Here is a 24,232-nt window from a genome sequence, read left to right as displayed (position 1 = left end):
ATGAATAATAGAGGACGTGGACAAAATCAGTGGGGAACAGAGAAAAGAGGAGTGAGGAGGGGGCACACGCGTGCACAGCGGGGGCAGGTTCACGTATTGTGTTGTCGCCGCTTCTAAAATTAGCGTCTAACCCTTTGTCCCCGCAATAAAGCCGTAGTTTAGCGAAATATCTAAATTCACAGTTTTCTCCATACCTAGAGTGTGATTCTTTAGCTTAGAACTAGAGCTGAAATGTGCAGAAATATGTGCAAACGCAAGTGAGTAATGCCTTGGTAAAGTATATTGTTGCTGTCATGCAAAAACCTTCTATCTTTACAATGACAACTTTACAGGAGAAGAAAAACAGCATTTCTGTTGGTCCATTCATAATGAAACACAATGTAAGCAACCACAATTTAACCCCTTAAAACACCTATGAGCGGCCAACAGACCGAAAGTGTTATTACAAGCTTCTGTTACCAGAGAATAGCCCCACCAGTTTGTCCAGAAGTCCCTGCAGTTACTGAGTAATACAGCTTAGTGTGTAACAAACCTTGGAGCGTTAAGGGGTTAAAGAACAACTGCCAGATTCAAATGATATCAAAAAAGTGACAAAATTAAAAAAATGGAGATACAAGGTTTGTGTGTGACAACAACAATAGGCAATGCCTACTTGTTAGCCACATTAAAAAGTATTTACCCCCCTACCTATTTTTGTATTGCTTTTAGAAATGGAATTATGGTCAATGTCATTTCGGTTTTTATTTAATGTGCTTTTTAAGAATTTACAAAAAAAATCTAATGAAAGTGAAAAGTAAAGTGTCAATTATATATATATATATATGATGTAAACTATTTGATTGCATAAATATTCACCCCCTTTAAAGTGACTGACCTGAGTGCTGTGAATGTGTCTCAAGTGATTGTAGTAGACACCTGTCTGTAACACCTGTCCAGTCACTGGTTAATCAGTATTTCTGGCTACAAACACCATACATACACCATGAAGACAAAAGAAGACTCCACACAACTCTTGATACTGAAGTGGATAAGTCACGGGATTGGTACCAAAAAAAAAAATCTATGTGTGTAAATCTGCCGAGCGTAGGCCATGCAAGAAGGAGACTAGTGGCAGAGGCCAGCAATACTATTTAAAGGTAAAGGTGCACGTATTTGTCACTGTCCAGTGAAATGTGTCCTCCGCATTTAACCCATCTGTGGTAGTGAACACACACACACACACACACACACACACTAGTGAACTAGGGGCAGTGAGTACACACACACCCAGAGCGGTGGGCAGACAACTCCAGCGCCCGGGGAGCAGAGAGGGTAAAGGGCCTTGCTCAAGGCAGCAGCAGCTTGCCGAGCCTGGGTATCAGACCCACAACCCTGTTATCGATAGCCTGGCGCTCTAACCGCTGAGCCACCACTGCCCCCACTACATGTCCTAGGGTTTGTGGGCGGCCCTTCAAATCAGTGAATTTAGCTACCTGAAGGTGACCTATTGCTGATACAGGTGTTAAAATGCACACACACACACACTCCCTATCACACCGTATAATCTTCCAAGTAAAGCACTGCCAGTAGAATGGGATGCAGCTACACATGAGTCTAAGCTGCTAAGCTTGGGCTAAAGGATATAAAGGCCTTCAGCACTCAGCTTCAGAGAAGCTCAACTGAGCTCTCTGGAGTGAAGGAGCTTCATCCAACAGTTTTGGGATGAGCTGGCGTTCCAGAACGTATCATCCAACATCAGTACCTGACCTCAAAGATGCTATCGTAATTAAAAATTGCAATCAAATCCTCACAGCAGTGTTCCACAATATAGTGGAAAGCCTTCCCACATGAGTAAACAGTTACTACAGCAAAGGGGGAGGGGGGAGTCCTTCTGAATTCTCTTTATTTTGGGAGAAACATTAGCAGGTGTCTGTATACTTTTGGCCATATAGGGTATCAGTCAGAAAACAGGCTGAAAAAGGCCTTTGGAGGACGAAGGAATGACAAACTGCACTGAGTGTAAGAGTCAGTCGCTCACCTGAGCTCAATATTACATTTCTCTGCTGTAGTTGAGTTTAATCACAACAAAGGACAAAATCAGTGTGTGTGTGTGTGTGTATGTGTGTGTGTTTAAGGGGAGGAGCAGTACATTACATTAAGGTTGGTGATGTTCTTGGGCGTGAGGTTAAAGGCCTGCATGTGTATAGACCTGTAATCCTGGACTTGGATTCAACAGTGTAAAGATGTGTGACAGCAGCCAGCAAACCATGAGCAAACTGATGCTTTTAGAGTTTTATAAAATAGGGTTTCAATAATGTCTGCAAAAACTATGTATATACACACACACTACTGATCGTGACCCTTTGCACATGGGCTCTTGTGAGATTTGTCCCTCAAAAACTCTCAAAAAATTATTACGAAAAATATAAAAACACTTGCCAATGCCCCAGCCATCCAAGCAGCCCAAGGAGTCCAAGAGAGCATATTGGGCACTCTCTCTCTCTTAGGGCCGGTATGATGTCTCTCTCTCTCTCCCCATCACCCCATCACTTGTTGTTAGCGCTCTCCTCCAAGTGTGTGGAGGTGTTTAATGACACTGCGTTACTGGTAGTTGAAAATAATCAGTTATCCCAGAGGAAGCACATGCACTGGTGGCATTGTGGGATAGAGGGAGTCTTGGCTAGTGGGTGGGAATTAGCCATAATAAAATTAGGGATCAAACTAGGGAGGGATAACAACTCACACTCTCACCCTCCTGAAATGACACCCTTCTGGTGGCAGTCTAGGGATCGGAGTGAAACAGCTGTCTAATGCGCTTCCACTATGGCCCAGGGGTCACAAGTGCGAATCTCAAGCCATGCCACTTTGCCATCAGTGGCCGGAGTCTGAGAAAGTACGATTTGCTCAATTTGCAATTTGCTGTGCTCTGTCTGGGTGGGTAGATGGCGCTCTCTCCCCTCATCACTCTAAAAGTGATGTTAGCCAGCACAGGCTAAAAAGAGACAGAGGCTGGCTTTGCCTGTATCGAAGGACACGTGTTAAGTCCTTGTCTTCCTAGTGTCAGGAACATTGCTAGTGCTGGGGGGGGGGGGGGGCATGAATGGGTGGGTTAATGATAAAAAATTAAACATATTATATAAAGAAATATCATAAATATTAATAATAATAATAATAATAATAATAATAAATAACTGAAGTCTCATTATTCAGTAACTACTATCAACTACTGGGCAAAAGTCAAATTTATGTAGTAACTAACTGAAGGCTGAATCAGTTCAAGGGAGTTAAACCACCACCATGCCCACTGGCTCAGTGAGTGTATGTACTTCCTTTTAGCTTTTTTATTTTCCTGGCCAACACAGGAGTAATATGGGGACAGGGATTCCCCTTTTGTTTCTCATTACACTTGTCGGGAACCTGGGGGGGGGTCCACTGTGAGTGGATCACTAATCCACTCACAGTGGGGGCCAGCCTAGCTGCCAGACACCCTCATTATTCAACGCTGTATTACACCCACACCCACACATACACACACTGCCACTTTCATCTCATACTCGCACGCTTTGTTCTATATTTGCGGCCTGCAGAGAACAGAGACACGCACAGTGCACCCAGCAGGGCAGACTGACACACACTTATTACTGTACGGCATAACTACCGTAAATCTCTTTGTCTACGCCCTAATCCTAATATCAGAATAAATTGACTCACTGACTCGATATAACCCTGATGTTTAGAACTCTACACTGTGCCGTATTTATACAGTGCGTATCACAGTGCATACACACATGGAGTCCCTGGTTTCATCAGCACCACGCTGTGTCATGCTTTAGAATAACTGATCTAACCCAACAAGATGAGGCTCATTTATGTATTCAGCATGTAGCCACATGTAAAAACACCCTAAAAAAGGTTTATGCAAGAAATACAGCCCTGACTGACTTAATTTAAGATGAATTTAATTCAAATTCTATAAAGAGTGGCAAGAAAAAGTATGTGAAGCATGGTTTTATGGTTTTCTGCATTAATTTGTTGTAAAATGTGATTTGATTCTCATCCAAGTCATTGATTTCTTCATTGAGAACAACCATAAAAACCTCATAGTAAGTGGATAAAGTATGTGAACCCTTGAGCTAATGATTTTGAAAAAGCTAATTGGAGTCAGGTGTTTTTAAGTCTTCTTAAGAAAATGAGTCTGGAGGTGTGAACTAGAGTTACTTTGACTGATAAAAACCACTCAAACTTTTTGAGTTTGCTCTGCACAAGAAGGATACGCGTATGTGAGCCATGCCTTGCCAAAACAAGCTTTCAAGGGATCTACGGTCAAAAATGGTTGATTTACATAAAGCTGGAAAGGGTTACAAAGTGATTTCAAAGACTTTAGAAATTCACCAGTTTACAGCGAGGCAAACAATCTGCAAATTGAGAGAATTTGAGACTGTGGCTACTTTGCCAAAAAGAGGGCGCCCAGTCAAAATGACCCCAAGAGCACAACGGAGACTCCGATTTGAGGGATCATTGGTACAGGCTAACATCTGTGTTAATGAGTCTACAGCCCATAAAACCCTTGAACAAGCAGGGTGTCTATGGCAGAACACCATGAAGGAAGCTGCTGCTTACTCTAAAGAACAGTGCTGCACGGCTGAAGTTTCAAAAAGAGCACATTGACACTCCACAACGGTACAGATAAAACAAAGATTGAACTATTCCATCAGACGTAAAAAGGCACTACACATCAGCATGAAAATTTCATCCCAACCGTAAAGTATAGTGGAGGCAACATCATGATATGGGCCTGCTTTGCTGTGTCAGGGCCTGGCCAAAAGTTAATGATCCAATATGTCATGCTATTATTTATACCTTATACTGGGCATATATAATCTGCCTCTGGTAGATATATCATGCATGTCCATAAATGTAACTATTATGCATGCTAACATTTGTGATGGCGATGCTGAAACAATATATTGTGCAGCCCTACTTTTAAGTGCTGGGCTAAAAGCTAACCCCACTAGACCCTACTAGAATCTCTTCAGCTAGCTAATCACACTTTGTGCTGGCCAGACACAGAGGGGACCCAAAGAGGACAGTAACACTATCTGGATAAGCAATTACAAGCAATAATTACAATGCTTATGTTGTAGTGCTAAAAACAGAGACATAAACCAGCCAATAAAAGCAGTAAAACTCCATTTAGGCATTTTTCAATGTAACCAAAGTCACATACTTACTATTTATACGTCAAAGAATAATGTACAATACTGAATAAATGCATTCTATGGCACGATTCGGTGTGGTACTATCCTTCTGCCCATGTACTGTGGTAATGTAAGTGTGTGAGGGTAAAGAGAGAGAGAGAGGGGGGGGGGGTTCTTACAGCCATTAACAGTGTTACTGTAGCCTAGATTGTGTAGCGCCTCTTTACTCCCACTGCGAGAGTTCCGAGCGCTGGCCCAAGGGTCGTTGTCATAGGAACAGGACCTGGCCTTCATCTCCTCCTTCAGGATCATCCGCCCGATCCCAGCTTGGATCTAGAGAACAGGTTGAGACAGAGCGAGACCTCAGTGAAGAACTGAGTAGGGCTGTGTAGAGGGTATCTGTTAAAGCCAGGGCGCAGTGACTCAGCGTTCTCCAACAAACACCAGAGGACTTAGTAATATTGTTCAGGACCCCCCATGCTCCTGGAGATCCACCTTCTTGTAGGTTTCGCCTCTAACCCAAACCTAACATTTACCTCATCAAACGCTTCTGGAGGCAACAGTCAGATACATCAGATTAGGAGGATTAGGGTTGGGGGGTAGATCTCCAGGAGCAGGATGGGTGACCACTCACAGGACTGGTGAGGTAAAGCACACCAGCAAAACATTTGGAGAACGTTGGGGAACGCTGACTACTACTCTAAGCACAAGTCTGAAGGACAGGATGTTGCATTTGGTAGAAGCTAAAATAACCAGAGAAGAAAGGAAGAAGAACAAAATCAGTGTCTTTACTCTGTTAATGCTCCGGTTGCACCCATTCTCCTCTCCTCCTGAAGAGAATCTGCGAGCTCGAGAAACTTGAGAGTGAGTGAGGGAGTGAATCAAGGTGGGGAAGAGAAATTTACATGCCATTAGTCTCGAAAGATCAGGACATTTACAATATATACTATACATATTGCAAAATAATAAAATACAATAAAAATAAAAAACAAACAAACCACCTAATCTACAGAACCATTCAAAAGTTTGGACACATGTCCATAAGGACTTTTACATTCTTTTTCTATTTTGTCACATTTTTAAATTATAGTGTTTTGATAGTGCATCAAAACTATGAAGTAACATAAAATAAAAAAAAAATGAAGCAAATCAACACTACATTACATTTGAGAAACTAATAGCCCCCTTTTGCTTTTTTAACAGGACTGGAGAGGGTCCTCATATGCTCTGAGATTTTACTGGTGACACTTTTGGTGGATATTTATACTAAATGATTTGACTGGTTGTTCTTCTAATGTCTGGCATCTTAACATCGGTAAACTGTTATTTGACCATCACCTTAGAACGTAAATAAATACATGCCCAAAAAACCTCTCTCTCTGCTAAAACTGCATCTAGGTCTTCTTTAAGGCTGCCCAGAAGGGACGTCAGATTTTTGGACCCGTTGTCTAAAATGGCTGTCCCTTGCATTCAGCTACACGGGTTTAAGTATGAAGTCCGTTTAGAAACGCACCTTTTGGAGAGCCGCCGTAGTGGTAGTAGTCTGACTCGGAGTGCTGGTAGTGGTCTGGAGAGTAGGATGAAAAAGGGGAAGACAGAATATCTTCACTTGTTTTGCTCTTCGTAGCTTCGTTTTCGTAGTCATCTGGGGGACGAAATGAAACACATTCGTTACTGAACTGAACTGAACTGAACTGAACTGAACTGAACTCGTTGCCCCGAAAAGGCTGATGGACAATCGCATGAGTTGCTCCCTGACGGGGGCAGCCTTCGCGGGAAACGGTTGAGCGTGAAAGACAGATGAGAGGTTGATAAGTATTAAATGAGGACAGAGGGATATCGTGATTGAAAAAGGGAGAAAAAAAGCTCAGCATCGCTCAGGCCGAGTGGAGCACTGGACCGCTGGACCGCTGGAGGAATGAGGAAAGAAGTAGGATGAAGAGCACACACACCTAAAAAATCCAACCTGTATCAGACAGCACAGTGCAATACAGTCTCATGAGAAGATGGCAGATGTTCTATTGACAGAGTACCATAAAGAGATTTGCATTATATTAGAATCACACAACTCCTAGAAGGAAGTGTTCAGAGAGATATAATGGGTTTTGTGGTTGGTTCTGTCTCAAAAAACTGATTTATGAACATTTAGTGCTATACTATTAAAATGTACAATCAGACCCATAAGTATTTGGACAGTGACATAATGTGATTCAATTCAATGTGATTTCATTTACATCAAAGCTTTAATTGAAGCGTTTATTTTTTAAAAAACAGCCATAACATTAACATCTCTGACAGATGAAGTGATGCGCATTGATTATCTTCTGTCAAGGGGCAAGAAATATTAGACAGCAAGTGAACAGTCAGTTCTTGAAGGTGATGTGTTGTTAAAAGCAGGAAAAATGCTCAAGCATAAGGATCTGAGCCACTTTGACAATGACCCAAACTGTGATGGCTGGATGACAGGGTCTACTATATATCTACTTATGTCATGAAAGCTTTAAATATGTGGTCTGAAGAGTTAACGATGCAAGTGACAGAGGCCATCATTAGACTGAAAAAAAATCCCAACCCAAATCTATCAGAGAGCCAACAGAAATATGAGTGATGGGCAAATCAACAGTTTGGAAAACACAAGGCATGCACCGTTGAGCTCAGCAATGCACCAAAGGCCTGAAAAAAAAAAAACACAGGAAACAACTAAAGTAAAGCACTTTTGAGCGAGTCACCTGACTTAAACCCAATTAGGCAGCATTTCATTTACTGAGGACTAAACGTAAGGCAGAAAGAGCCACAAACAAGCAGCAACTGAGGTGGCTGCAGTAGAAGCCTGGTAAAGCATCTCAACAGAGGAAACTCAGCATTTAATGATGTCTATGAGTTTCAGACTCCAGACAATCATTGACTGCAAAAAAATTGCATAACTCTTAAACCATAGTTTTTTAATTTAGTTACTATTCCTTATGCATAAACGATTGTAAATTGTTTGGTAGCAGGTTAGTTTAGCATATTTTAGGGCATAATAAACTGATGTTGTTTTAGTTGTAAGGGTTAAAAATACTGCTTATTTATATTTATATGACATTCGTTTGTACAATTGCATTTGAGCCTGTGAAAATGAAGAGACTATGTCAATAAATGGCTGTAATTTTAATTAATTTAAAATTAATTAAAAAGCTGAAAGTCTACACAAGTCTACACAAATATGTGTCACTGTCCCAAGACTTATGAACCTACTTACATTCTCTTTTACAGGATTTACAGGACCTTTCTAACTTTGTTTCATCTCTAAAATAACAAACATGGCAAAACAAGGCCACATCGCTGCAGTCCAATGAAAACCATGTATCTCCATTTTTATCAGTTTTTCCTTCTCTCTATGATTTGAACCCTGGAGCTAATCTGTACACTGTGCCAATGACCCAGTAGAAGAATAACAGAGCAGTAGAAATGCTCTAAATTACTTGGAATGAACTCTGAATTACTTGGAATTTTCCACTGACTTCCATTCAGTTAAGGACGTTTTTGCTGCAAAGTCACAATATTGGAGATACATGTTTTTCATGGGACAGCGACCCATCATAAACCACCCCCTCCTGATCTCGATTAAAAAATTAGAATTCATCCCATTCATCCAACTTCCATAGAATTATGCTACTTGATTCAACAAGCTACTCGTCAGAAATAATTACCATAGAATTACGCCATGATTTGATCGTCATTCACAATAACTGCTACTTCTAAGGATAACTGGGACACTAACCAAACAACAGAGCAGTCTCAGTGAAAGTACTGGTGGAGGATATGGGTACTTACAGGATGGATGGGTTCACCGAGGAAAAGAACAGAGAGGGCAGAGAGGGAGGGAAAAGAAGCAGATCAGAGAGGAAGGAACAAATGAATGAGGGATAGATGATGAACACAGGAGCACAAGCCAAGGAGCAGGAGCACACGGTCCATATGTGATGCAATTACTGCTCAGCACTAAAGCACACAACATAAAGGTCATGCAGGCAGACTCCATACAGATGGCTAGAAGATTGTAAATGAACCCTTATATGTCTTCTGTGACAGTGTTGCAAGTGCAGCTGGGCAATATGACAATATTAACTGTTATTGTGATAAATTACACCACGATATTCTTGCTGAGCATATTGTGGATATCGCTAGGATTTCCAAACATTAAATTACAAAGAGAGCACAATAAGCCCTGGCTTCACTGGATTTATAGCAGTGTGTGAAATGTTAATAAAAGCCATTTGTACTTTACATTTTCACCTGGGTTTTGTCCATTCCAACCTAACATCTCAAACAAATCTATCTATAGATTTCACATTGCCCAACAAGAAATACTTCATATTGTTGAGAGATATCATAATAAATGCCATCGTTGAGTTGATTTTAAAGTTAAATATGCTGCTTCAGGTGAAGGCCTGTACATCACTTTAGTTAACCATGGACTATTCATTTTGGAAATGGATATGGAACCATGTTTCACATGCTGAGATGTTCCACTGTCAATGAGAGTGTCAGCTATAAGACTGCGAAACGGGAGGAGGATTGACTGATATGAATTTTTTGACAGGTTAAAAATCCCCAAAATCAGCTGATCTAATGTGAAAGGAAAGAAACTGGCCAGTGTAGCAGTTGCCTCCTATTTCCAGTGCAGCTCTTTATTTTGTTCTTGTTATAATAAATACACAACAGATGGAGTTAAAGGCTAATAAAAGTACTGCTTGTGTTTATATAGCCCATCCAGTATAAGCTTTCAGATAGAAATACATAATACAAATCAGCCCAAAAAGTCATCCATCAGCCAATTTAACTTTAAAGAAATTGGAATTATATATTATATTGTTATATATATTATAATCATGTTTAATCCCACATCTAATATCATCAAAATTAAACAGATTTCAGATTTCAACAGTTCTCCACTGTTATAGGTCATAAACAACAGAAACTCTAAAAGTCTATATATTATTATATAGTGATATTAAAAATACAGGGATTTTCACTCCCTCTATGTTTATGTTAATAATATTGGGTAGACACCTCTTGTATCGACAACATAGTAATATCCCTCCAGCGATACTTTCACAGTCTTTATCTTGGTTATAAAAATCTGCCTCCTAAATAGTAACAGTGTGTGCATGTCAACTCTGGCCATTGCAGAACAGGGCAGAATCTTTTTGTAGGTTTATTCTTATGAAGGATGTAATTCTAATATAATGATTCTCAGCGATTTGGCAGTCTGTTTTGATGTATTAAACACTCATGTACAGTCTTTCACTTTCAAAACAAAAGTAGAAGCAGCCCACACACACTTGCTTACAAATGCACAAAAAAGCAAAGCCACATAAGCATGATGTGCTTCATGCACAAAGAAATGGTTCCAAAGAAATGTGCGAACTAGAACCAAGCACTTCAGGTTAAAAATAATTGAGTTAAAAATCCCAAACTCTCTAATTTGCCATGTTACTTATTAGCACTTTCAAACAAAGCATTACTGTCTCCAACAGCAGATGCCTGTATTTCTGGTAGTCAACTACATTACATGAGGCCAAATTACCATAAGAAAGTTTTTTAAGAAAATATGTTTTTAATGCTGACATTTCAGAATAAGCACAACTGGCATTGGAGACACAGCACACACTGCAAACCACTGGAACACAACAATTCCAATTATTTCCGGAATGAGAAAAAGGATAGGCTCTCCTTGTCTCATCCAGAGAGAAGCATCCACACAAATACCATTTCTCTTATAGATGGGTGGCTTTCTGTAGATGTTGGACTCCCCGGTGGCTGAAGACAGACAGAGAAAGAAAATGCGGGTGAAGCAGAAGCAGTGAGGACAACAATGTAGAACTGGAGCCAAAGGCAAAAAGGAGAACGGGTCTATCATCTTGAGGGGATTGGAGGGTGGATTCAGATTTGATAACACTTTGAAGCATCCACTTTCTAGCTTATCGCTCCTCTAGAGTTACAACCACACGCCCTTCTTTCTACTATCTCTCTCTCCTCAGAGGGACAGCGTTAATTAGTAGCCGCTCTCTCTCTATCTCTCTCTCTTTTGAATTATTGCAGCTGGCTTTAATTAGTCGCTGGGTCATGCCATTAGTGATATTTACTCTGAAGTGGTCACAACCTTTTCAGTCTGTGTATCCGTGTGTGCTGTCCACACTAGCTAGCATTTAGTCTGATAAAAAAGGCCACTAAATTATTTAGATTATTATTTTTTAGTGGCCTAACCAGCAGTGATCAGTTCAAGATTGAAGATTCAAGAGTTTATTGTCATGTGCACAGTAGAAACAAGCTTACTTTGCAGTTTCTCCATTTACCGGCAATCTAATAAATATCAATATAAAAAGAGAGAAACAGAAGTATAAACACTAAGAGTACAGTAGAGGATGGATGTGCATGTGTAAAGTGCATGTGCATTGTGCAAGTGCATATTACAAACAATATTGTAAAACGGTAGCAGCGATATGTTTGTAGTGGGCTTGTATTAATGGGTGCATGTCAGAGTTCAGTTCAGAGTCAGTCTGGCTGTCCTGGACTTCGCGCTCCTGTAGCGTCGGCCCGATGGTAGGAGTGTGAAGAGGCTGTGTTGAGGGTGTGTACAGTCCCTGATAGTGCTGTGGGCCCTCCTGATGACCCTGGTCCTGTAGTTGTCCTGCAGTGAGGGGAAGGCTGCTCCGGAAATGGATTATGCAGTCTTGATCACACGCTGGAGAGCCTTCCTGTCCTGAGCAGTACAGTTTCCGTACCAGACCGTGATGGAGCTGGTAAGAATGTTCTCGATCGTATTCCTGTAGAAGTTGCAGAGAATTTTGGCTGACGTGCCAAATTTCCTTAGCCTTCTCAGAAAATACAACGGCTGCTGGGACTTCCGGACAATGTGGTGCATGGGTGTTGTGTGACTAGGTGAGATCGTCACTGATGTGAACCTCTCCACCTCTGACTCACCTATGTAGAGGGGTGTGTGTAGCTCCTGCCTCCTCCTCGGATCAACAATTATTTCCAATCTTGTCTGTGTTCCAAAAAAAAAAAGATGTCCCCACACCAGTCCACCAGATCAGTCATCTCACTCCTGTACGCAGTCTCGTCCCCACCAGTGATTAGTCTGATGACTGTAGTATCATCAGCAAACTTGATGATACTGGTGTTGCTCTGGGAGGCCACTCAGTCATATGTAAAGAGTGCGTACAGCAGGGGACTCAGCACACAGCCCTGGGGGGTCCCAGTGCTAACAGTTCTTTTGCTGGATGTGCGGCAGCCAATTCTGACTGACTAGGGTCTGTCCGTCAGGAAATTCAGCACCCAGTTGCAGAGAGTGAGTGTCAGTCCGAGGGTGAGGAGATGTTCTGCCAGTTTGGTTGGAATGACCGTGTTGAATGCTGAGCTGATGTCGATAAACAGCATTCTCACATATGTGTCCTTGCCTTGAATGGCAGTGTTGACTGCGTCGTCAGTGGATCGGTTCTGTGTCGGGATGGTCTCCTGGATGTGACTCACAACTATTCTCTCATTCACTTCATCACAATTGGGGTGAGTGCAACAGGGCGATAGTCATTCACAAAAGTTTTTGTGAAAAGTTAAATATGTCCACAAACGCACCAGGCAGCTCCGATGAGCAAACCTTAAGTGCACGCCCGGGGATGTTGTCTAAGCCAGCTGCCTTCTGTGGGTTTATTCTCCTCAGAGCCTTGCACACATCCACTGACGTCACAGCAAGCGATGCATTCTGTGTGCTCCCCTTTGCCATAACCCCTCTCTGTCTGTCTGGGTTGAGGGCCTCAAATCGAGCATAGAACTGATTTAGCTCGTCTGGTAGTGTAGTGTGGCTGGTTGTGATCTCTCTGATCCTCTGTTGGTATGAAGTTTGGTTTGAAGTGGTACAAAGTAACGTGTTACCGTGATACAGTGAGCTCCATTACCTGTGTTACCTGTCCATTAGCTGTCTGTAAGAGAAAATTCTAGTTATGTGCAACGGATTTCATTTCCATACCTCTAGATTCATATTTTTAACAGTGACAGTGTAATGTTGCCTCTGTCTATCATCACAATGGATTTTAAATGAAGCATCGGGATGTGACTGAAGTGTAGACTTTCAGCTTTAATTCAAGGAGTTCAACAAAAACATAAAAATAATATATAAATTAGGGGCCCCGGCTGGTCCAGCAGACTGAAGAGCTGTCACCATGATCAGAGCATCCCTGGTTCAAATCTGGTCATGCTGAGAAGAGCACAATAGGCCTTGCTCTCTCCAGGGTGGGTCACTGGGCTCTGCAGACTGGTGGAGCAGGGTATGTGGCACTTCCCTTCAGGCATGTTGGTTGCCTGGCGAAGTTGCTTTGGAGGGGGCGTGTACTAGTACGGCCTCACTGGTGACAGGGGCATTGCATGCAAGATTACGTACTGGTTGGGTAATTGGCAGTCAAAAATGGGGTAAAATCAGATTTTACAATCACATTTTAAAGAAAAAAAATCTATTATTGAATAGTTTCAAATATTTTTTCATAGATTTTTTGTTTTTTGTTTGTTTTTCACAGGCTCCAAAGGTCATTGGAAAAATGAACATAATTATATATATATGGATTGTTGGAAATGTATGGATCCTTGGATGCAAATCGTTGCTGTCCAGTGAAAACCATGTCAAATATTTGTCAGTTTTTAGTTTTCTATATGGTTTGAAGCCTGCTCTGTACACTGTGTGAATAATTCTGTTAGAATAGGCCAAGAGAAATCCAAATTTACTTAATTATAATAATTATTAATAATTATTATTTCACATTAATATCTATTCATCTTCTCCTGTAAAGTCACCATTTTGGAGATACGTTTTACATTGATCAATGCCTGCTTAAAGTGTAGAGTTTCTGCCGCTCAGATTATTTGCCAGGCCTTAAATGCGTCTGCCTTCAGTAGCTGCTTGTTTGTGTGTCTTTCTGCCTCCAGTTTTATCTTCAATAAGTGAAAAGCTGCTCAAATGGGTTAAGGTCAGGTGACTCACTCGGGCTGTAAAGAATATTACATTTCCTGAAGAAGCTCTGAGGTTTCTTTTACAGTATCTTTGGCTTATTATCCACCTGCATAGTAAAGTGGCATTCTGACAGTTTTACAGAAAGTACAGCTCTATACACTCCAGACTTCATCCAGCAACTTCTATCAGCTGTCATATCAACAATAAACACCAGTGACCTAGTTCCACTGGCAGCCACACATGCCCGTGCCATAACAGCGCCTCCACCACGTTTAACAGATGATGTGGCATGCTTCCGATCACTGTCCTTCCTTCTCCATTCTCAAGTTAATCTTGTTTTTATGTGTCCAAAGAATCTTGTCCCAGAACTAGGCAGGCTTATTAGATGTTTTCCATCAGTCTATCAGATCTGTCTATTCCTGAATGTTACCAGTGTTTTGGATCTTGAAATGAAACCCTTAAAAAGCCTATGTGAAATCTCTCTTTAAGAATCTACTAAATTGTTGGTCCGACCACTGCTAAAGTTTCTACAATCTCTCTAAAATGGCTTGTTGTGTTTTTGTCAGCTTAATGATTGCATCCTTCCCACGAACAGCTAACAAAGGCAAATTCAAGATTCACTTGGACTTTTTATCTCTTTAATTTGTCATGAAATAATGAGGAAACAGGCCACCCCTGGCCATGAAACTGCATCAGTTAATTGGATCAGTTAATTGTCCAATTTCTTTTGAGCCTGTGAACATGGAGGTACTATGTTAAAAATGGCTGCAATTTCTAAAAGGTTCATGCAATTTGTTCAACTCCTTGAAGTAACATTGAGTCAATCAAGTAACATTGCTTCATTGCTTCAACCCATTGTGGTGGTGTTCAGAGGTACAATTACAAAATATGTATCACGGTGTAACAATTTAAGTACCTGATTGTGTATTTTCTGTGTCAGCCCTGAATGCAGTAAATATACAATCATGCTCATCTGAAAACTGATGGATAAATAATAGATCCTAATAACGCTGAATGTGGCTATTTCTTTCTAAATCCTGAAAGTACTGAAAGGACTATGTTTTTCCTTGAATTTCTCAGATTTTTATGGGGTCTGAAGAGTAATAAATAAGTTATAGTATGTGTGAGATTACGTATTATGAAATAATTACATAAAACTGGGAATTAGTAGTAACTCTCATTTGTACACTATAAAAAGTTGAAGATCCCTGAGGAACTTTTGGAGGTAATTGAATTTTAAACTGTGGAGGAACCTTCAAGAAACCTATTAAGGTGTTAGAGCAACCTTTGAGAAAAGGATTTTAGAGAAAAAAGGTCCATTAAAGGTTTTTCAAAGCACCTTAAGAGGTGACCCACATTTTTAACACACCCTTAGAAAACATTAGTAGTTCATAGTAAAAGCTACTGTCTCTGAAAAAGCTATTGCAAGTTATTCAACATAACCTGCAATGATGACTTTTTCTGCTTAACCTCAGCACATTTAGTTTGAAGCAGTAGAAGCTCCTAGGGTAGGGGTGTAGGGTAGGTCATTTTTGCTGTTCCCCCTATTGTTGAAGTGTCCTTGAACACACTGAGTGCTGAAACTACTGACTCAGTCTTAAGCGTTTCCATGTTGCCTCTATGGAAAATGACTTTTTGTGTCAAACCCAATCCTATTGGCATTCCCCTGTAATTCCTGACCTGACCTCTTTGTCAAAGGAAGATGGAGAAAAGCAACAGACAAGGAGCTGAAAAGAAGATAAAAGGCTTTGAAAACACAGGTGTCAGCAGCAAAAAGTTCCTCCAACACACTCTTTGATGTCTGAAGGTGTCCCAGTGGTGCAGAAATCACACGTACACCCCAAACATGGGAAGACTCATCTGGCATCGGGGGATCAGCCTTTGAGGACAAATATTTAAACATATATATATTTCAAAATTTCAAGTGATGGCTTCTGTTGAAAATGTTTGTGGCTCTCGAGAAGCCAACCAGTAGCGAGGGTGGCTTTAACCCCTTAAAACAGCCTATGGTCCGCCGGCTGTACCAGTTTGTCCAGACGTCCCTGTAGCTACTGAATAAAACACAGTCTGTAATAAGGCCTGCTGGCTTTAGGGGTTATAGTAAAGTTACTGGTGCTGGTGCTGTGTTTATCCTTCTAACTCGTAATTCCCACTTAGGGAGTAGAGAGTTTCTCTACTTCTCTGTTACAACTACTCCGTTGCTATGTATGCTACTTGCATCGCTGAACACAGGGGATACACAGGGGATGGAAAATTGTAAGCTTAAGCTGATCTGTGCGAGATTCTTAAATTGCATGCTTTTGTATTATTTTTTTAGACACCTCATTAACATTGAATGGCCATAGCTAACATCCTTTATTTTTTGAACTCTTTATCTTAATATTAAACTTTTTAAAGAGCTTTTATTTATACACACACAGCCAACTCACTGTGAGAATTTTTGTTCCCCCTGACATCAAGCAAATGCTTTTAGATGGGAAGTATGAGTCTGATTTCAACACACACTTACACAGTAGAGGTCACTAAGCAGTTACTGAATTCTGTCACCAGCTTTACCAGTGCAGGGGCGTGGGTGAGGTTTTCACTGGCACCGACAAACACGACACACACAAAATCACTGAGATCACATTTTTCTTTATTCTGACACAAGGCACATCTTCAGCCTTGTTTTTTCTGCACTAAAAAATGTATCAAATCACCCACTGTATTATATCCAACTGAATGCTGAATTCTGTCAATCATCAATGGCCATCGATCAGGGGCCGATCAGGGTATTTTAATGGGTCGGGTATCGGCTTTTAAGGTTCCAAGCCACCTGGCATCCTCTAGGTGCCATTAATAAACATGACCTTCAGTCATTGCAGACGAACTGTTTTCAGAAACTTATTTTGGTCAGCAAAACAAACAAACAAACAAAAAAAACGTTATTTTAACAGTTTGAGACAGCGACCGTTTAGCAACCAAATGAAAAGCTGAAGTTGGCTTCTAATTCTAACTAAATAGTGCTGCAGTTACAGTGTGCACATTTCAACAGCAGAACATAATTACTGCATTATTTGAAGAAAGACTTTAGCGATTTATAGCTTTGGAGACAGAGTTAGCTCAGAGCCTCACTGTAAACGTGACGCAGCAACAACTGGCTCACAGAGTCCGGTAGTTACTGGCTCACATAGTTGGTTAGTTCAAATGTCAAAGAAGGAGAATATAAACTTTTCACTCAAACATAACGTTATATTTTATATTTTGTCTATTTTCTGCCATTTTTCTCTGCGCTGTCAAAACCACCCAATTTGGTTGTAGCTGCACAACGATTATGATGTTTTATTCCATTAGATCCATTTGGGAAGATCTAACGTTCCTCCCATCCCGTCTGTACATTCTTGAATTCTGACTGATTAGAAACCAAACTATGGTGAAAATGCTTTTCTCTGTTCTACCAGCAAAAGAACCAGGCTCCTTTCTTTGGTTCTAAACCAGCTTAACGCCACATTCATAACTGAGGAGGAGGCTAATGCTAATGCACACACACACACATACTAAGTGATCAGACTGCAGAGTTGTAAATGAGCTGGGAGCTGAATGGTCAGGTAGGTCAGTCAGACTGGACTGTACGACATTAAACACTATAGAGTTTAAAACAGTCGTTTAAAAAGTCGCTCCAAGCAAAGTAAATCAGTTTACAATTTAGTCTGGTTTTATAAACTGTTACTAACAATAGAGCTTTTACTGCTGTTTACTAGTGTACATTATCACATCTTACCCAAGTTGTGTTCTGTATTATTTATATTATATATGTGCTGTATTATATTTATTCCTTAAAATATAACGGTTTAACCCCTTAATACTCCAAGGCACAAAGGTTACACACAAAGGTGTATTCCTCAGTAACTACAGGGACTTCTGTACAAACTGGTGGGGTTTATTCTTTGGTAACAGATGTCTGTAATAACACTGTCGGCACGCCGGCGGCTCATCTGCTTTTTAAGGCTCTAAACCACAGTCGTAGTCCAAAAGTTTGTCAAAGCTATTTCCACTGACTGAAGTGGCTGAAGACCAAATAAGAGCACTGCAGCTCAAAAAGAAAGAGGTTCTGCAGGAATAACCCGTAGTTGATGGTGACAGCATCTTTCACAGCTGAGCAATACAAAGAGTTGGTGTGCGGTGGAACAGAGAGAAGAGTAAGCAGTTCGTGTTCGGAGAGAGGAGCTATCAGTTATGATTCGCAGAGCTGTCTGAAGCAGTGGCCTTCGGACTTTGGGTCATTAGCTTGCTGAGGTCGTTAGTGTAATGGGGATGGATGGACATGAATGGATGAGGAGAAAAGCAGTGGCCTACCTGGCACATGAAAATGCTTGGGTGCTTGGTAGGTGGTGGGCGTGCTGGACCTGGCGTCAAGCTGAGTGTAATAGGGAGAGCTTCTGCCACTCTCAGTGCCTGCAGTCAGCCCAAGATCAATGACAGCGACAGAAAGCACAGCGTGAGCATGAGCCTTTTAGCCGTGTTATCAACCCAAGCCCAGCCTTTACGGTAACTAGTGATATTACTAGGATAGTATGAGTCTGTTGAGTTGGAGGGTGTGTTTGTAGTTCGGTTCAGCTGGTCCAGGCTAAGCAAGAAAATGAACCATGGCTACATTTGAGTCCTGCTTTGATCTGCGTTCATACTGACATTTTTGCAATCAAACCAAAATTAGGAGGAGGGAAAGTGTGACATATGACACACGCATTAAAGGAGGCTGCAAGTAGAGGTCTGCACAAGGCTGGAGTGGAGTTCATTTGCAGCACTGCAGTCTAACTAGAAGGTTATGGGTTGAAGCAGGTGAGTAACATCTCTCACTGGAGAGGCAGAGCTTGGGTGGATAGATCACTGGCTGCTTGCTGAAGAAAATCTAACCTCTGGACCCTTAATTGGGTAAGATTTGTGTTTATTGCCATGGAATAAAAGTATGTAAAAGCTGTAAAATTTGATGCTACTGTGGCTGCATCCCAACTCGCATCAGGTCTTTTCTGTGGCAACTACACAATGAATGTAATTCTAATGGTGGCAAGTTCTAAAACACTGTGTAGTGTGGTAGTGTGTGGTTTGGGACACAGCCCTGCTAAACTAAAGCATCAGACAGAAGACGTTAAAGCACAGAAATGTAGGCAGGTCTGCTTTCAGACTCACTCATAGTGAAACGGGCACATGTGAATGGCATGACATTAGCGGAGAGGACGGACAAGGAAGATGCTAGAGTTTATGGGCAGGAATTAACCCATGCCTGTGCAGGACTCTAGCTGCAAAAAAGGCAATAACACAACCATTTTGTGACATCATGTCCTGCACCACAATTCATTTGGAAATGGGCCGAGACCCAGCTCAGGCGGTCTTGGACCGCTTGTTTGGTTGCATTTACACTTACTCTAACAGAATTTGCTCTAATTGGACCAAAGCTGACGAGTATAAACACACCCTAAAATCATACTATGCCTGAACATGCAATGACAAAACTCAAAGCGACCAAACAAAAAAATGTATAGTTCATAGCAGGTCTTCAAGCAATCAGATATTTCAAGTCTGAAAATGATTGGCTCACGAATTGGATTTCTGCAGTTTTACCCTATCAAACCTAAGATTTCACAAAATCCAGGTTCCCAAATCCTTTTTGGTTAGAACATAGAGTTCTAGGAAAATACTGAATGAGTACAAAATCAATACTTTATGCCAAGGTTCTTTAATTTTTAGAAAACAACCTCAACATAAGGTCCTTATACCTAAGGGTTCTATACCCATTACCTATTAAGAGTTTTCCTAGAACTGCTTGTCCAACACTAGCCATCAGCAGCCGCAGTCTAATAGAGTACAACTGGCGCTCTCTACCCTCATCACTCACGTTGGCCGGTACAGGCATTTGTTAACTGCCAGTGTGGTGGAGCTGGGGACCAAGAGCTTTCCTTAGATCGTGTTGGCAATGCCCATACCCATTAAAGAGTTTTCCTAGAACTGCACATCCGAGCCAAGAACCAATTAAGAACCTTAATTTTTAATACTGTGAGGCATTAGGTCTGATAGGGTTAAGGAGTTTAAGATAGAAATATGATTGCAGACACTATTACAAACCACATGAGCATTAGTGAGGTCAGGTACTGATGTTGGATGATTAGTTGTGGATCACACAAGCCACTCGTAAACTTATTGGATGTAGCTCCATCACTCAATCAAACACACAGTTGAGGAAAGATATCTTCAATATGTCTGTGTGCATTTATGAAGCAAGATAGAACGGGTTTAGGGTTGCTCAAGGGCTTACCGGCGCGGTAGTAGAGTTGAGGTGAGCGGGGCACGGTTGGGGACATGCCCTGGCGGCTGTATGTCGGTGAGTCGATGTAGCCTGGGCTGGAGGACCGCCGGTGTCTGAAGTCCCAGCTGTCATAGATTTCCTAGCAAACAGAGGTCAAGAGCCTACTCAAATACAAGCTGGAGACATTGGTAAATACACATCAAATGCCTGCTCAAGAGTCATAACGCAGCTCATTGCACAACAGCCAACCACAGCTTTCCCAAACTTCAGTTTCCATGAAAATACAGAATCACAGTTTTCAGAAACTTCACCCTGGACAGCATCTTCCGAAAGTATCCTTAACTGTGTGAACGAGTGAGTCTTTTTGGAAGTGTAAAGTCTGGTCCCTTCGTTAGAGGGTGGTTCTATAAAGAGGGAGCAGACTGGGAGGAGGTGGACGTGAAGTTTGTTTGGACGGAGATAGACTATGAGGTTTAGGTATATATAGAGGGGTTAAGGAGGGGCTAAGAACGTGGTCCCTCCCACAAAATTCCCACAAAAAGTTACATTCTTAACTTCCACTTAAATTAAAGTATTTATTTATGTTTGACTTTTTTGACTCATGCATAATCTTTCACCACTGGCTCAGTTGTCTTCCCTCTGTCAGTCATGTGATGTGAATGAGAATATTTTATAATAACATAATCTATAATACTAGGCCACAGTTTCATTATTTGGTATTTCTTAATCTTTCCTTAATTGATACTTTTAAATCTGCTTTATTACTTTTTATTACTTAAATATGTTATGTTTTTTATACTCTGTCATCTTTAAAGTCGTCATGTTAAAAATAAAAACGTTGTTAATGTGTCACAATTAATGTTGGGCCACTTCTTCATGTGTCATAAATATTCAATTTTACAAACTGCAGGAAATGTTGATATTGCTTTGATAAGACAGCAATGATATATTTATATATTGTACTCATAGTCTAAACTCAAAATATTTGTAAAATCTAATAAATAATAACATATATATATATATAAATATATATATATATAAATATATATATATATATATATATATATATATATATATATATAGTTGAAAAACATGCACAATGTATCTAAACTTGGTAAATGGAAGTCAATGTAAAATAGGAATTTATTGCAAGCAATTTAGAGCATTTCTATTGGTCTATTCATCAAGAGTTCAAATGATGTCCAAGCATTTATATTAATCCATGATCAAATAGTTCATTCATTACTTTTAGACTCAATGATAAGAACGACTGCCATAATTTTTTACTAATTTTGTCAAAATTGTAAAAAAAAGAAAAAGAAAAAAAGAGAGAGATACGAGTGCCATTGACAGTATACTGTCTCATAACGTAAAAATTAAGACAGTGAATCAAAACACAGGAATCGTCCTTCCAAGTACAATAAAGGGGCTATATTACAAAACAGAGGTCTCTAGAAACAGCACATGGAAGACCAATCATCTGTGTAAACCCATCATAAGTATGATAGCATTACTTTAGAGAACACTAAATAATGAGTTTAAATCATCCTTAACATAACAGCAACGCTAATGTCAACACAACATCATAACCTGATTTCTAGACTAAACATGATTGACATGAGTTACCAACACAAACAAGACATCAGAAGAAGGCCGTAGATGCTATAGAAACGACAGCAAATACCAAAGCAGGTACTTAATCAGGTCACATTAGGTTCCCCCACATTATGTCTCCTGAGTGTTGGGGGGGATTCGATTGACGGAGTTTAAAAAAAGTCTGTACAAGAATTCTCGAGAATTTAAAAGGCCACCATTACCTGAGAGTATGGAGATAGTGTTCCCAGAGACTGAGAAAGAGAAAGAGAGGAAATAAGAACGGGAAATGAATAGAAAGAACAGACACGCACAAATTCATTGCACACTACATTTCTCAATCCTGTCCAGGCCCATGCCAGAAGATGGTAGAAGAAAAGAGAGAGTGGAAAAGTACTAGAGCTACAGTCATTCGATTTTTTGTTTTGTTTTGTTTTTTTAAATCAATGCTGCTTATATTAGTTTGTACATATTTGACACAGTCGTCATATTGAGTATGCACACGAATATTTGCATTTGCAATATTTGCAAGTGTTTGAGCACAACCATGCTTTCCAGCAGCTGGACTACAACATATGGACAATGAACCCTGAATCCATGCAAGCTGTTAAACTTACCCATTGACATTTATTATTATTGCTGCTATTATTACATGGAAACATTTACCTTTTCTGTAATCACTTCAAAATGCCGCAATTAAGACTCTACATCAAGTCACTCACATATCCGAAGCAGCAAGCAAATATTGTAGGTGAGCCTAGGGGTGGGCAATATGACCATACATTACGTGACAATCCATTTCTCTGAGAATGTCATTAGTATCACCAGTCAGTAGTATCAACATGTTACACAAAAAGAGAGCCTCTGTTCAGTAACTACACACAGATCAGTCATAACATCAAAACCACCAGCCTAATATTGTGCAGGCTCCCTTCCTACCACCAAAACAGCTCTAGCTTGTCGAGCCATGGAACCTACAAGCACCCCTATGAAGGTGTCCTGTGGTATATCTGGCACCAAGACCATGTTAGCAGCAGATCCTGTATGATGTGAGGTGGGGCGGCCATGGATTGCATCAACGAGCCAACAACCCTGTCACTGGTTCATTGGTTGTCCTTTCTTAGAGGACTTTTGGTAGGTTCTGACCACTGCATACCGGGAAAACCCCAGAAGACTTGCCTAATGTTTTGGAGATGCTCTGACCCAAGTCTAACCATCAAAATCTGGGTTATTTTTCTGCTTCCAATCCCTTAACATATCCTATCTCTTGGCAGGTGCCACTGTAATGAGATAATTCATGTTATCCACTTCACCTGTCAGCAGTTTTAATGATATGGCTGATCTGTGTGTATATATATCCTATACTGATTGGATGAGCTATTAATGCCATTTTGTAAATGTAATATAATATTTATCAGATGTTTGATTCTGACTTATTATAATAGTTTTTTTTTTACATTTCTTAAAAAACTGCTTTATAAAAATTCTAATTATCATAATGTTATATTTCTGCCATATTGCCCACCCTCAGCCATAGTCAGAACTTGAACTGTGAGTAGAAGTGGGATGCACTATGGACAGATACGAATGGAGGGACAAAATGGCAACACTGAGTGAATGGGGGGCAGCAGAGGGAAGCCAGAGTCGGTAGCATTAGCGCTAAGACTAGCATCTCAGTACCTCCCCATAGCTGTAGCGCTCTAGCCTGTCATCAGAAGAGTATCTGTGATAGGACTCATAAGGAATGAGATCGGGCCGCTGCACGTCATAAATAGCTTTAATCTTAGGCAGCGCGGCCAAATCCTTGTAATTGAGAATCTCATTCTTCACTTTGGCCTGAGGAGCAAAACACAAGAACAGGACAGAAACAGGACAGAGAAAAGAAACGGTCGTGAGACACAGACGGAGAGAAAGAGAGAGAGAGAGAAAGAGAGAGAGAGAGAGAGAGAGAGAGAGAGAAAGAGAAAGAGAGAGAGACAGAGACCGCCTGCAGGGACAGACATAGATCCAGATGGAGATTGGATCTAGCCTCAAAGCACCCTTCTGACCCCACATCCCACACACATACACGCACACACACACACACACACACACACACAAAATACATTGGCTAAGAGAAGTACAGACTCACTGGCTACCTTATTAGAAACACCAGCCCAGCCGTCTTCAGTTTGGAGTGATAGACGGTTGCCAGGC

The 24,232-nt window shown here is 40.7% G+C and overlaps 1 protein-coding gene across 7 annotated transcripts in view; it reads right to left on the bottom strand.

The window, feature by feature from the left end:
- The window catches only part of LOC140539767 (actin-binding LIM protein 3-like), a 127,674-nt gene that overhangs the window by 7,958 nt on the left and 95,484 nt on the right, over positions 1–24,232 (bottom strand). For 2 of the 7 annotated variants that reach the window (XM_072662531.1, XM_072662525.1), the window contains exons 10-16: positions 22,261–22,290; positions 20,453–20,582; positions 18,499–18,597; positions 10,932–10,982; positions 6,691–6,804; positions 5,970–6,034; positions 5,357–5,510 (exon numbers count right to left, since the gene is read on the bottom strand). In XM_072662531.1, the coding sequence (XP_072518632.1) occupies positions 5,357–5,510; positions 5,970–6,034; positions 6,691–6,804; positions 10,932–10,982; positions 18,499–18,597; positions 20,453–20,582; positions 22,261–22,290 (643 nt within the window). Of the gene's footprint in view, positions 1–5,356; positions 5,511–5,969; positions 6,035–6,690; positions 6,823–10,931; positions 10,983–18,498; positions 18,598–20,452; positions 20,583–22,260; positions 22,291–24,232 lie in introns of all 7 variants that reach the window. The other 5 variants (XM_072662527.1, XM_072662528.1, XM_072662526.1 and 2 more) reach the window with 5 other exon arrangements.

The sequence above is a fragment of the Salminus brasiliensis genome, chromosome 18 (genome assembly GCF_030463535.1).
Source record: "Salminus brasiliensis chromosome 18, fSalBra1.hap2, whole genome shotgun sequence".
In the NCBI taxonomy this organism is placed as follows: domain Eukaryota; kingdom Metazoa; phylum Chordata; class Actinopteri; order Characiformes; family Bryconidae; genus Salminus; species Salminus brasiliensis.
This window is presented reverse-complemented; position numbering and strand designations above follow the sequence as displayed.